We start from the raw sequence: 12,091 nt of genomic DNA, 5'->3' as shown, positions 1-12,091 counted from the left end.
TGTCTGTGCACACAGACTGTTAGCACCTGACCCGTGGCATTGCCTCTGCTCTCCCATAGGGATACTGCTCTGGGATGGGGCTGCACGGACACAGTACACCTATACCTCTAGATCAGACAGACATTTGAAGGCACAGAGAAAGGGGACAGACTTATGCTGCCTTAGCAACCACTCTGAGCATGCACAGAGATGTGCCAAACAACAGGCACACCCTGGAGTGTGTGCTCTCTATGGGCTGGGCCACAGCGATGGGTGATGAGGACGAGGGGTTAAAGACAACCTGCTACATCCAGGGGTTTACAGCACAGCATAACTCCCACCTCGACACTAAAGAGCAAAAGCCAAGGGAGGCAATCCCAGAGTTGCAAGCAGCCAGCCTCATTACACCCCTGGGATTTCCTGCTTGGTGCTTGTTCATGGGTCTGTGAAGGCTCATTTATCAGTGGGGGGCTTTGCTCCTGCCTAGTTTGGCATCCTGAGTTACCAGCAATTTTCTCAGCACTGATCTGATCCGCAGCTTCTCTGCAATCCTGAGTGGCAGCAGGATTTCTTTTCCCCTTTGAGTCTGCCTGCCCCAAAACTGGCTTCCTCAGTGTGATGAAATGCTTTGGACCATCCATCCAGCCATACTACCTGGGGCTGCCAGTGAAACCCGGAGGGGAAAGGTCCTTGGTAGATTGGCAGCAGATGGCTGCAGTACACAGCATCACATCAAATCCTCAGGGCTATCCTGGTGTCCCAGATTCTGTAGTGCTATCATTCTCCTACTTTGTCCACTAAGGAGAGATTCAGTGCTTACAAACCCTGCTGAAACGCAGAACATGGTTTAATAACAGAGAAATGTAAATTGAGCAAACAAAACTGGGCCTGACTCCCTCGCAGAGCACCCCCTCCCATGTGGCTGCCTTCCCACGTGCTATCCTTGATTAGCAGCTCTGCAAGCAGGAGCAGAACTGGGTGTGTGAGCAGGTTCTTGCTGAGCAGGACTTGCTAGCAGTGAGAAAACTAGAAATCCTCCAGAAATCAGAGCTGTCAACTCCTTGAAGGTTACTAAAATAGACAAAGGACTCAGTTGCCCAAAGGGGCTGCAGAAGCACCTTCACTGCCCGCTTTTTAAACCTATCAAGGTGAATTGAAAAGCCTGGATCATTCTGGGTAGTCTCCTCGCTTTCTTTCCTGCTCTGCTCTCTTTTTTCAAGGCAACTTCCCACCACTCTTCCTATCAGAGTTTGCCATAATTCATAAGGACCAGAACAGAAAAGCATCCACAATACTGGGTGGTCTAAGGTGTTGCTCATTACCAGGAAGCAGGGCACACAGCCAGATGGACCCCCAACATCCCTCCCACATCAGTAGGAACCTACCTCACCCTGTGTGGGAGCTGGGACAGACTGCTTGTGGAGGCATCCCACTGGAGGTGGGAAATATGGGGCACCAAGGGCTGGATTCAGCCCACCAGATTTGATCAACTGAACTGTTTTACACTCACAGATACAACTGTGGCCTTTGTTGGGCTATATGGTGAATGCCAGGCTTTTCTGGGGTGTTTTTCGTCCAGCCAAGCCCAGCAGGGATCAGCAAGCATAAGACTGATGCACCTGCTAATGCAACTCCCAAGATCTCCTGGAATAATGAGAGCACAAGCATCAGAACCTCTAAGAGGAGCCATAAAAACCTGTCCCTGTATCATCATCAGTCTCAGGAAACAAAAAATGCATCAAGGTCTATTAAGTCCCCTGCACACATGCATTGAACTTCTAGGTGACTTTCTATGAAGCTTCTATTTTGAGCAGTGATCAATTATGCATTTCAAGCCATATGGCACCTTCATTCCAGAAGAAAGGCATTTTGTCTTGAAATTTGTAAGCTAGAAAATCTGCAAGCTAGAAAATCTGCTGCATCCTGAAAAAAATGCAACACTGCCAGTTATTCACAGCAGCAGGATCATTAAGGGAAGAAAAAAAAAAGGGGGAACCAGGATAAGATTAATCAGACATCCAATTTTCACTGAAATACTCTGGAAGGGAAAATGGACCCTTGCATGTGCACTTGCAAATAGGTTTTTAATTAATCTGAGTCAGAGTTTTGATTTTTGTGGGAAACCCGATGCTTTACACAACATTACAAATTTAGCAGAAGGATCTCTTCCAGAATGGATCTCCTCCAGGCACAAAAGCAACTGAGTCCTCTGGGGTCACTGAATATGCTACCAGAAATGACCACACTCCTGCATTCTAGCAGAAGCATCATTCCCATCCCAGGAATTACGGATGAGAAATGTAGAAAAATACTGCTCTCCAGTGGAACCAGAACATCCAAGGCACTTTGAGAGCCTACAGCAACAAGCGATGCTAAAGAGACTTTTCGTATGGGAGCAGGCTGCTCCTTCTCTCATAGCCTCACACAACATACGTTTCATTCCAGAGGCTCAGTGAAAATAGTGTTGCCTCTCAGTGCTCTCCAGGCCTGCTTGGAATAAGACAACAAGGTGAAATTTAAGAGGTGCTTTAACTCTAGTTACCCCTCACTCACTGTTAGTGCTGGTTAAGCCAAAACCACAAAAGCAGCAGTAAGGGAAAGCTGTTTTGATTGCTGCCCCAAAGGGCAACTAATCATCAGCAAAGGCCAACAACTCCATGGTCTCCAAAGGAAACCAAGTGGGTGACTACTAGACATAAGTGTAATGCCCAGGCACAAGGAACTCCTTGGATTTGAAGCAGGCAGGACAAACTGGGGAGAAGGCCTTGGAAAAGGGCCAAATGTGAAGGTCAGCAGCTACACCCACTGCCTGCCTCTAACTGTGCACAACCCCAAATATTCACTTCACAGGTGCTGACAGATGCAACCCTTCTGCTACACCAGGTACGCCATTCCAGGTGGCAGATGGAGCAACAATCCCTCCTCAGCCCAGAGGCACGGGCTCATTGTGCTCCCACAAAGGACTTTGGACCATGGCCCACTTCCAGAGTAAGCACAGGAGGCTCTCTTTGTGTAGGATTTTCTGTGAAAGCACACCCAGAGCTTTGGAAATTTTTATTAAACCCTTTCTTCCTTGTTCTGCAGGTCACTGCAGTTGTTTGGAGAGATACACCTAGAGCTCAAGGTCTCCCAGGAAGACATAACGAGGGTTGGCTTGCAGCAATGTTCCCTCTGTAAATAACTGCCGTGATCAAGGTTAAGCTCTTTGTGGTTGAGTGGATTTTAATATGAGCAAAGAAAGGGGGAATGCATGGGCAAGGCTCTCCCCAGTGCCAACAGCAAAGCTCTGCTGTTCCAGGGCCCTCCGGGGACTCCCTGGGACTGATCCCAAGCAGCAGAGTGCCTCCTTAGGGTGGGAATGAGGGTCTGCTGAAGGAAAGCTACGGAAAAGACAATTACAGCCCCCTCACTTATTGATTCTATTGCTGCGGTAACAGCTCAAATAGATCTTCGCTCCAACACAGTCAACACTGCCTCCTGCTTCGGGCTATCCCTTCCACATCTGCACATCCAGGCTGGCAGTCCGTGCATCAATCCCAGCCCAACCTCATTTCCCAGTCATTTGCCTGTCTCCAGCTCGCGAGATTCGTCAGCAGGTGGAGCTTTTCAGCAGCTCAGGCAGCACCTGGCAGGCTTCTCACAGGAAGATTAATGCACTTGCGTGGGACCACTCCCGCAGCAGAGCAGCTCATCAACTCCAAACAGCTCCACGAAGGAAGCAGTGCCCCTGACAAACTGCCTCCCCTCTAGCACACACACCTCAGCTCAGCGTTTCCAGAATACAGATTTTTTTCCCAGCTTGGTGACAGGCTTCTGGAGAGGTTTCTCCTTGGTATGGGCACAGGAAAGATGGCTGTGAATTTACAGCTTTCCTTTGGCTTTCATTTTAAAGGAGCGCACACCTGGATACCACAAGCAAAGCTAAAATAAAGAGGTTTTAAATGGAGAGGCTTTAACTAATGATCTGTATGTTGGCAGGAGTTAATTGAAGAGCATTCTGGGAATTCTCCCCGATGACTCTGGTGTCGCAGGGGCTTGTCCTGTAGAGCAAGTTGGGAAAACTGTTTGACCCAGGTTTGGCACTGATTAATGGCTTTTTTTCCCACCACATCTCAGTTGCATTAGATCTCACTGTCTGATGTCCCTCACCAGCTTTGAGCTTACCTTACAGCTCCACTGAACATGTTCTCTTCTCCAGCTAATCCTTACAAGAAATATGTGCTTCTGCCAATTCCCCAAGTTTTCAACTATCCACTCACAGCTCTTTTCTTGCCCTGGCATGAGGGGACAGCGCTGTGCAGCTGACTCACAGTGCTGGGAAGCAGAATGAAAGGTGCCTATGGATCTGGACAGGATGAGGATGTGATCTTAGGGTTGGTGAAAAGTGCAAACCTCTCACCCCCGTGGTCCCTTTTAGAGTGGCAACCACTCAACACCTCAAAAACTTTACCCCTTTTACTCTAGAACATTGCAGAGGACAGAGCTGGCATCAATGTCTCAGGAAAACATGGACTGAACTCATGAAGGAACTGTTTGGCCAAACTACAGTGCAGACTAACACCCAAAAATTGAAACTAGCATTGATAACAGCCCAGATTACTCCCCCACCACTGGTGGGTTCTTTCACACCTACCAGGAATTCACTTCACCTTATAATATTCAAGGAGCACAGAAGCATGAAATTTGATTTCTTTCTTCTGCAGATGCTGGAGATTATTTTAATTCTAACTTGGTATCACTGAAAGAAAGCTCTTGTTCAGTGGTTTAATATAAAGTCTTTTAATATCTGTTGCAGAAATACAATCTCTGCTTTCTTTTCTATAAATGTACTAATCTCACCAAAGGATATAATTTGAACAGTAGAATGAAGTAGAATAAAAATATGCAGCAGCAGGCGAATGTTCTTTTCAAACAGGAACCCGCTCTGAGCTGTGTGCACTCTGTTCCATCAGATTAGACCTGAGCAACAATTTAAATCTCAGCTCCAGTGATCAATATGAAAAGCAGAAAATGTTCTTCCACCCTTTCCTGGAGCTCAGTGTGAGCAGATGCACAGTGGAGAGAAGCAGAAGCAAAAGCAGACAGCAGGGAAGGGGAGATATATCAAAGAGAGGACACCAAATAAAGAGGAAAGTGTTGGAGAATTGCCTTGACAAACAGATCACTGTTTGTATCACTGTCTGCAGGCCCTGACCCTAAAGCTTAACATTCAAGAACCAGATAGGCAGAGAAATGAGTCACTGGATTAAAAACAAAAACAAAAGAACAGGGGTGACAGGGCAGAAAATACAGTAGAAAATACATCCAAAGGATTTACAAATTTATTGCCTGCTTGAAACACATTTCTAAGGGGCTAACAGGCCAAACTATTTCTGCCTGAACTCAACATTAATTAAGAAAGACTCAATTGCATTACTACATGCAAGAGAATGGCTTTGGTAATTCATGGTTAAATTATACAAACACATATCAGGGATCTTAAAGACACACTCAGAGCTGATTTCTCACCTGCTGCATGGCCTTCTCAATGTATGGGCTGCAGCTACGTATGTTGGAAGAAACACTGGATTTCTTAGACAGCTAACTCCTGATCTACCCTGGTTTTTAATATAAAACATTTGATTTTAAAAGAATAAAATTGTCCAATCACATTATGTATATTTGGTAACTTAGAGCACAAATAAACACCATTTCTGTCTCCACATTAATTTCACCATTAAGATATTAAAACCCCAAAACATATGGCAGCTCTATTTGGATAAGTGAATGTATTCAGAATGAAACATTCCTAGTTAAATGATGAAATGAAGTTAGGTGAACACTGCTAGCATGGTAACTAAAAGCAGAATCACCACCTGACTGGTGTCTGGAACTAGAAATACTCTCCTGACAAGGATGGAAGATTTTAAGACTGAAAAAAACCACCCACCTCAAGTGTCTTCCATAGCAGGGTGAGAAGGAGATCACCCCAAAGATGGGCACTAATACCAGTATTTAATGAAAAGCAATTTGCAAGTACCACAACAGCTTTATTTCCACCTAACAAGCAACTCCTGTGAGCATATTAGTACTGCCCACACAAGATTAATCAGTAGTTCAAGATCTACACAATAAAGGGTTGTTTGGTTTGGGGCTTTTGTCCTTTTAAAATAAGACTTCACTGTTCTTACAGAGACATGGAGAACACTTCAGGCAGTAACTGTTTTCCCTCTAGAGAAATTAAAAGAAAGAAGTTAAGAAATACTTGAGCAAATCAGACAAAGGCAGTACTTTTGCTCATTTAAAAAAACCCTCTTATTTTAGGAAAATTAAACTCTGGAAAAAATGTTCCTTTAGGAAACATTTCCTGCTGCAATATGAATAGGAGGTACAATATGTACTACATTTAGAGTTATGCATTCCATACATGAGGAGCAAAGTTGTCTGTCTTCATCACAACTTTTCAGGTTTTTCTTCTGATTTCTCATTTATCAGGTCTTTAAATCCCAATTTTTCCAGTGGTTCATTAGCCATAAGCTGCCTAAGTTAAAAAGAAGAACACAAAAAGCTTTTTAGAGAACACAGTCTATAAACAAAAGAACAGCAGCATTCTTTACTTCATTTAGTATCGTTTACCCTAAAGAAACCCAAGACATCTATAGAGAGTTATTGCTGCTTAGCAAGATCTCAGAAATTTCAGTTTTCGGAAAGCAACATTCTGGGATCATTTTTTTCTCTCCTTAACAGTGGTTTTCCAATTAAATGTGTTGTTTCCTGATTTTGGATACTGAGTAAGAGTTTCCTCAGAAACTGACCTGACTCTTGGTTCATCTTTAACTAACGGACTGCATAAGACCTTTCTAAAATTCTACCTGTGCCATTTATGACAGTGAATTACCACTTTTAATTACCACTATCCTTTGCTGCAGTGATTTTCAAACAAGTTTTTGATTTGCAGCCCTCCTTGACACCAGCCCATGAAAGTCTATTTTCCTTAAATACAGAGAAATTCGTTTACTTCCCAGAGTTCCCTGTGTCACCCTTGTTCAGGAAGCATTGCAAAGCAATGCAAGAATGGAAACATCCCTGGAAAACCAAACACCAACACTTTTTTCACTTTACCTGAGGAACAAGTTAAATTTTTAACTTGCCTGCTTGACACATATTTCTAAGGGGCTAACAGGCCAAAGTACTTCTGCTTGAACTATACCTGAATTATACTAGGATGTATTATACAGGAAAATATATTATACAGTTGAATATGTATTATATACTTGAATATGTATTATATACTTGAATATGTATTATATACTTGAATATATGTATATTATATGGGAATATATATTACATAATTGAATTATACGAGGATGTATTTTGAACTCAGCATTAAGATTCGGTTGCATTAGTATACACAAAGAAATACCACTGGCTCTGATAATTCATGGTTAAGTTATACAAATACCTGTTGGGGGTCCTAAAGACATATTCAGAGCTGATTAGGAAGGCCAGGCAGGAGGTGAACAAAGCACGTGCAAGTTAAAAGTTTAACTTGTAATCAGTTGGGAAAAAAAATAAGCTTCACACCGAGAAATGCGGTTGTGCAGGATGGAAGCTGCCCGAGCGCCGCTGTTATCCCACCGCACGGGCTGGATAACAAGGAAACATGAGCCAAGTGATGCTGATGCCACACGGGGCACCTTCAAGGACACCTTCCTGTGTGACTGCGGGCTGCCTTCCCCTCCCGTGCCCGCAAAGGGACCCCCGCCCCGGGGACCGCCGGGCTGGCCGCCAGGTCCCCAGCGTGTCCCGGGGACGGCCGGGATGGGGCAGGGCCGGTGTCGGGGCACACTCGCCTGTCCATGCGGCACTCCAGGTAGGCCATGGCGCGCTGCCGGCAGGCCGCGCTCTCGTAGCCGCTGTGCCGGAGACACTCCATGAACTGCTCCTTGAAGGCGCTGCACTCCCCTGTAACACACAGCGAGGGGCCGTGATACCCACCGGGGCCGTGATACCCACCGGGGCCGCAGCACGGGCGGGGGGAGGCAGGCCCGGCGCGGGGCCGCCCGGCCGCGGTACCGCACCGAAGTGATCTAGCGGGAAGGCGCCCTTGTCCGGCGGCCGCGGCGTGAAGCTCTTGGCGCTGAAGTTCATGGCGGTGGACATGTCGCCGGTGTTGGGTGGGGGGTGGGCACGGACGGTCCTGCGGTCCCTCGGTCCCTGCCCCGGTCCGTCGGTCCGTCCCGCCGCCGGGGGGAGCCGCGCGCCGAGCGCATCGAGCGGCCACGTGACCGGGGCGGAACCGCCCGCCATGGTCGCGGCGTCCCCGTGGCCATGGCAACCGCAGCGATGGGCGGGTCGCCATGGATACGACGCCTCCGCCGTCCGCCATGTTGGGCCGGGCCCCAGCGGGAGGGTCGGGCCGGGGGGGTTCGTGTCCCTGCATTCAGGGCTTCATCAGCTTCTGCGAAATAAACCGATTCCTCCTCATAAAAACCCGTGGTTCTGTCTTAATTCCGCTCTGAACGCTCCGAATGATTCTTGGGGTTGTCCTGGGCAGGGCCAGGAGTTGGCCAGTTTGATGATCATTGTGGGTCCCTTCCAACGCAGGATATCCCGTGATTCTATGGTTCTGTGAATGGGTGGGTGAGAGCGATGGCCACCGGCCTCCTGCCTGCGGAGGGGCCTGGAAAAAACTGTCTGTCTCTGGCACTTGTTCAGCTGGAAATGGAGGGGGAAAGAGCCAAACTTGGATCTTGTGACAGCAAACGGCTTCATACAGGATCCAGCCCTAGCGAGTCTCTCCCGTTTCTATCCAGGGACCAGGCTGAGGCCGGGCTCCTCCTTCCCCTCTGTCATGAAGAACAAGTTCCTCACCTGCCACTTCTGAGAGTGCTGAGTCTTGACTTAAAAGCACATTTTTCAGGACCCAGCCCTGGCTGGTGTGATCCCAGAGCCCTGGGGATAACACCTGCAGGGAGGCAGTATGAACTTCCCTCAGCAACCCAGCAGGATTTTGGGAGGAGCCATCTCCATCCTGCTGCAGTGACATGAACTCTTCCATCAGCTGTCCGTAGTGGTAATAACATGGTTGCTTATCCCTCATTAATCCCCATGGTTTAATGCCGTGCACAAACCTGATGGACAGCACTGAGTTATTTTATGCCTCCTACAAAGGATGGGTGAGCAGGAGGGTTCCCATCACATGGCATGAATGCTGATGAGGCTGGTAAAACCAAGCAGTTTTTGGCAGATGTTTGGGAAACGGTGAACTTCCAGGTCCTCAGGATGGATAATCAAGAAAAACACCCCTATTGCCTGCAGGTTTACAGCACATGCTCTGCAGATCCACAATCTCCTCCTGAAAGGAGGATGAGAAATGGCTTTAATTTAACCTACCCAAGTGTTAACAGTGGATTACAGTAGTATTTTTTCTTCTTTGCTAATAGCTGCAATTGGTTTCAGACAGTCTTTCATCTGTTTTAAGTTGATTTTTCTTTTAATTAAATGACTGAGCTAAGTAGAAAGAATTCGAGGCTGGGGAAAAAAAAGAGAAATAGCTTCAATTTTTAAGGACAGTCATTATGGAAATACTACCTGCAGCTCTATTTAAAGTGTGTTTTGTTTATGCCTTGATTGCTTTCTTATTACAGTATTGAAATTCTAAATGGAAAATTACACCGTGTTCTATTACATAAGTAACTGGTTTAAACAGCCTGAAATTTAAGGTTTTATTATTAGGTGTTCAGTGCTATGAACAATGGAGGGTTTTTATTATACAGCAAATGGCACTTTTCCACTTGACTTCATTACAACACTTGGTGGTAAAAGCGAGATACTCTTCTTTCATAAATACATGTAGCAAACCGTCTCCCAGATCTCAGAGGACTGAGCAGCAGAGAAGCAGCTTTGGTTCATCTGGACAAGTTTAGCTGAAGTGTCAAGGCACTTGATTTTAGCAAACTGCCCAAATTATGTTCCTTACTTTCTGGACTTGCTGGTTCCCCATGTGATGAAGGAAGAAGTCAAAGGAAAAAGATACACAGGAATCCCACAGCAGAATTATTCCCAGACAGGCAGTGACAATCCATTCCAGTTCTGTTTAATATCTTAATATCAACAATCTGGATGAGAGGATTGGGTGCACCCTCAGTAAACTTGTAGATGACACCCAGTTGGGTGGGAGTGTACATATTGAGAAAAATTTCTTCCTCAGAAGGGTTGTCAAGCCTTGGAACAGGCTGCCCAGGGCAGTGGTTGGAGCCAGCATCCCTGGAGGGATTTAAAAGATGTAGATGTGGTGATGAGAGACATGGTTTGGTGGCGGCCTTGGCAGTGCTGGGGGAACAGTTGGTCTCAATGATCTTAAAGGTCTTCTCCAACCTAAACAATTCCATGATTCTAGGCAAAGGCTATATCAGGTTGATATATTTTATTATATCCAAATATTTTTATAACCTATTTATTAACTGTCTGTCTTTGGAGCCTTAAATTTTGTAGTTACCTGCCTTCAGGTCAGGTATAGTAGCAGGTGTTTGGTTATGGTTACTTAATGTTTTTATTGCAAATGCCAGTTGTATCTTCTAGAGTTTCCTTTAAAGGTACATGCTGTCATACAACCTAGTACACGTGCTTTTGCAGTTAAGGATGTATTTTTCCCAAGGAGATCAAATGAAACCCCTGTTAAATAATCAGTGTGAAGAAAAAAAATCTCATTTGCAGATTAAGCCAACCAATACCAAGGAAATTCAATAAAAACAAAGCAGTGCCATAAACAGAGAATTAAATGATTTTTCCATATTATCTTTCAAAGAAGTGAGAGACTTTGACAGCATCAGGGAAATCTGAAATAGCTGCTTCAATAAAAAAGTGCCCATTTTACAAGAGAAATCAGATAATTTGTAAAGCATGTAGTGTTTCACGGAATCTCTAGTCTGGAGTCCTGAGCCCTTTCCAAAAATTAGAAGGCTCAAATTAGAAGGCTTCACAAAGTAGGGAATATCTTGGATCTTCCTCTTTCAAGGTACAGACGTTGATAGATTTAAAAAAAAAAAAAAATCCTTTGCTTGAATCAGAGCTGTTAGTCATTAATTAGGGACTAAAGATTCATTAAATATGGACTAAAGTAACATTTAAAAACTGTTTGGTCTTTTACAATGTTGTCAGTTAGCGCTGAAAACTTATTCCACTATTGATGTTTATTTGTCAGTTGTACAAATGTCTCTTCAGAAGAAGTTATTACACACTTACCACTACTTTTCAGAAGCACCAAACTGAATAATACGTCAGAGAAGAACCTTTATTCTTTTTTATGGGCAGGGTAAAGTTGGTGACTTCCATTATTTTCTCTCTTGCACCACGCTGCATCTTTTAAAAGCCTGAAGACTCGAATTATCAGGTAGTTAATTTGAAAATAATTTATTGACAAGCCATGAAAGGCTTTGAGTAAAGTACTCGGGGATTTCGTAGCTTCACTTGGGATAGCTGTAAGAAATTAATGAGGTGAACAAGACCAAGCACATTCAGATGCTGGAATTTGTGCCCTTGAGACTGCTGTTCCCAGCCCAGGCACAGAACACACCTCAGAGAAACATCCTTCCAGGATCACTCATTCCTACACCTCACCCTTGCAAGGCGAGCATGCCGCCAGCTCTTACATAAGGTCTCTTGCTACATCACTGCCACAGGCTGTTGTAAACCATTTTTCTCCCTTTTAATTCAGGTTCCTAGACAAGCAAAAATGCAGAATATTGCCAGAATAGTCTGGGGAATGGGGATTTTTGTTGTGGATGATTAATGAAGTATTATTGTTTAGCACTTACAGGGAAATTGTAGTTTCATGCCGTTGAGGTCAGGGCCTTAATATGTTATGTGCTCTGCAAAGATGTACAGAGTGATAGCTCATTTTCTGTTATTACTGAGCCAAAGCCTCATCAGGTTAGAGAGGAATGTTGTAGAAATAGTAATGCTGCACTGAGATGCAAAGCAAACCTTTATCTTACGCTGCTTTATCTTACGCTATCTAAATCCACATCTCTACCTGCATCCAGACAGGGGCCCAAGAGTAAGATGCTGGCTCTGTAGATACCTACCTCCTAATCACCCTTCATTATATGTCCCAAATTTCTCTTGGATT

General features: G+C 45.0%; 1 protein-coding gene across 2 annotated transcripts; it reads right to left on the bottom strand.

Moving 5' to 3' along the window:
- Nucleotides 1-4,742: 4,742 nt before the first annotated feature.
- LOC113990606 (cytochrome c oxidase assembly protein COX19) lies at nucleotides 4,743-8,242 on the bottom strand. 2 transcript variants are annotated; one of them, XM_027726168.2, is made up of 4 exons: nucleotides 8,040-8,242; nucleotides 7,812-7,923; nucleotides 6,386-6,499; nucleotides 4,743-6,189 (listed from the first exon to the last, which is right to left on the bottom strand). In XM_027726168.2, exons 1-3 carry the CDS (start codon nucleotides 8,119-8,121, stop codon nucleotides 6,412-6,414), a joined length of 282 nt encoding a protein of 93 aa, XP_027581969.1. In that variant the 5' UTR covers nucleotides 8,122-8,242; the 3' UTR covers nucleotides 4,743-6,189; nucleotides 6,386-6,411. The 2 variants fall into 2 exon arrangements, with proteins under 2 accessions (XP_027581969.1, XP_027581968.1); XM_027726167.2 differs by having other exon boundaries at nucleotides 4,743-6,499; nucleotides 8,040-8,240.
- Between the last annotated feature and the right edge of the window lie 3,849 nt (nucleotides 8,243-12,091).

The sequence above is a fragment of the Pipra filicauda genome, unplaced genomic scaffold, assembly GCF_003945595.2.
Source record: "Pipra filicauda isolate LSUMZ 115617 unplaced genomic scaffold, ASM394559v2 scaffold129_size2064235_pilon, whole genome shotgun sequence".
NCBI lineage: Eukaryota > Metazoa > Chordata > Aves > Passeriformes > Pipridae > Pipra > Pipra filicauda.
This window is presented reverse-complemented; position numbering and strand designations above follow the sequence as displayed.

What these genes read in the sequence shown, in the direction of transcription:
- LOC113990606 (XM_027726168.2), bottom strand. Translation starts at nt 8,121, where the DNA reads ATGTCCACCGCCATGAACTTCAGCGCCAAGAGCTTCACGCCGCGGCCG. An exon ending in CTTCCCGCTAGATCACTTCG is followed by an intron (nt 7,924 to 8,039) that starts GTGCGGTACCGC and finishes TGTGTGTTACAG; the next exon opens with GGGAGTGCAGCGCCTTCAAG. An exon ending in CTGGAGTGCCGCATGGACAG is followed by an intron (nt 6,500 to 7,811) that starts GCGAGTGTGCCC and finishes TTTTTAACTTAG; the next exon opens with GCAGCTTATGGCTAATGAAC.